We start from the raw sequence: 1,814 nt of genomic DNA, 5'->3' as shown, positions 1-1,814 counted from the left end.
TCATTAAATGAGCTTATATATGTTGGACCTTGGGCCCGGTTTGGGTCCAGTCCAATCCGTTAGCATTTTTGATCCGTTTGCCCACTTTGAGCCAAAACCTTTAAGATTAGTGTCCGGTTTTCGATTCTAACATTATTTTTGTCCTTTCAAAACAACAAATCAATTTTCTAAATATTATTTTCTAAAATACACGGTTCTGAACAGTCTAGAGCCGGTACTGCCAGCTTAAGCATCAATATGCATTTTTACAAAAAAAATCTTTCCGAAAAGGTACATTTTCCAACTTAGAAAAATTCACTGAAATCAAATTTTCACATTTTTATTTTCAAATTAAAACTTCTAAATTTTGAATCTATTCCGGGCACTAAAATTATTTTATTAAAATGGTTTTATGTGAAAACACAGGTTCTTACATCCACCCTTCCTTAATAAGATTTTCGTCCTCGAAAATCTGAGTTATGCAATATATCCACATCACAGAGTCCTACCGTGTCTATGTTCTCTCTTGCCAACTCCTCCATAGAATAGTTCACTCGGATAGGCAGAAAATGAGCGAATTTGGTTAAGCAAACCACGATCACCCAAATCGCATCATAGTCCACTTCCACTGAAGAATCTCAAGAGGCTGTATCATTCCTGACAGCTCTTGATGCTCTATCTTCGCCTTCTGACATGTCAAACACTTGGATGCCACTGTAGCTACATCACCTTTCATCCTAGGCCACCAGAACATCTTCTTTAAGTTATAATACCTCTTCGTGCTTCCGGGATGAACAGAAAATCCACTGTAGTGAGTCCCCGACAACAAGTCTTGTCTCAAACTTCCGACATCCTGTTTGCCAACTCTCCCCTTATCTCTCCACAATCTCTCACCCTCCTTAGTGAATTCTTCACGCCTCTTATCACCAACTGGTTGCAACAATTTTTGAAGCTTCCACTCATCTTGCTGAGCCCTCTAAATCTTCGTCGTAAATGTGCTTGAAATCTGCAACTGGCTCAAAAAAGCTCTTCCGGCCACCTCACCAATGTCCAGCTTACGATCCACAAGCTTATCCACTAACTCCTCTTCCTTGATTCTCACCCAAGCAATTGTTAAAGATTTCCGACCCAATGCACCTGCGACCACCTTTGCCTTTCCAAAAAGGTGATAACTCAGTTCAGAATCATAATCCTTTAGCAACTCCAACCGTCTTCTCCAACGCATTTCAAGCTTTTTCTGATCAAAGACATACTTGAGACTCTTTTGATAAGAAAAGATGCTAAACCTCACTCTGCACAGGTGGTGTCTCTAAATCTCCAGTGCAAACACAATCATCGCTAATTCCAGATCATGAGTTGAATAGTTCACCTCATGCAGTCCCAACTGATGCGATGCGTAAGCCACCATACTCCGGTGTTGCATCAACACGCAGCTTAAACCCTTTAGAGAAGCATCATAGTATATTTCAAACGGTTCATGCATTTCTGACAAGATTAAAACAGGTGCTGAAGTTAACTTCTGCTTCAAAGTCTGAAAACTCTCAACACACTCCGACATCTAAACAAACGTGCTTCCTTTCTTGTCAACCTAGTCATCGGTAATGCAATCTGGGAAAATCCTTCAATAAGTCTCCGGTACTATCCGACTAAACCCAAGAAGCTCCTGACGTCCGTCACCATTGTTGATCTTTCCCATCCCATCACCGTTTCTACCTTATAAGGATCTATAGTCATTCCTCCCTTGCTTATCACATGACCTAAGAGCTTCACTTCTCCCTTCCAGAACTCACACTTCGACAACTTGGTGTACAACTTCCGTTGCGTCACTCTGATTA

The 1,814-nt window shown here is 40.8% G+C and overlaps 1 protein-coding gene across 1 annotated transcript; it reads right to left on the bottom strand.

Moving 5' to 3' along the window:
- Nucleotides 1–577: 577 nt before the first annotated feature.
- Nucleotides 578–1,204, bottom strand: LOC112803521 (uncharacterized). Its single transcript, XM_025847009.1, has 2 exons — nucleotides 1,024–1,204; nucleotides 578–909 (listed from the first exon to the last, which is right to left on the bottom strand). The coding sequence occupies exons 1-2, from the start codon at nucleotides 1,202–1,204 to the stop codon at nucleotides 578–580; spliced, it is 513 nt and encodes a 170-aa protein (XP_025702794.1).
- Between the last annotated feature and the right edge of the window lie 610 nt (nucleotides 1,205–1,814).

The sequence above is a fragment of the Arachis hypogaea genome, chromosome 5 (genome assembly GCF_003086295.3).
Source record: "Arachis hypogaea cultivar Tifrunner chromosome 5, arahy.Tifrunner.gnm2.J5K5, whole genome shotgun sequence".
Lineage (NCBI taxonomy): Eukaryota > Viridiplantae > Streptophyta > Magnoliopsida > Fabales > Fabaceae > Arachis > Arachis hypogaea.
Note: the sequence above shows the minus strand (reverse complement) of the source record. Positions and strands in the feature narration are given on the sequence as shown.

What these genes read in the sequence shown, in the direction of transcription:
- LOC112803521 (XM_025847009.1), bottom strand. Translation starts at nt 1,204, where the DNA reads ATGCGTTGGAGAAGACGGTTGGAGTTGCTAAAGGATTATGATTCTGAA. An exon ending in GGATCGTAAGCTGGACATTG is followed by an intron (nt 910 to 1,023) that starts GTGAGGTGGCCG and finishes TGTTGCAACCAG; the next exon opens with TTGGTGATAAGAGGCGTGAA.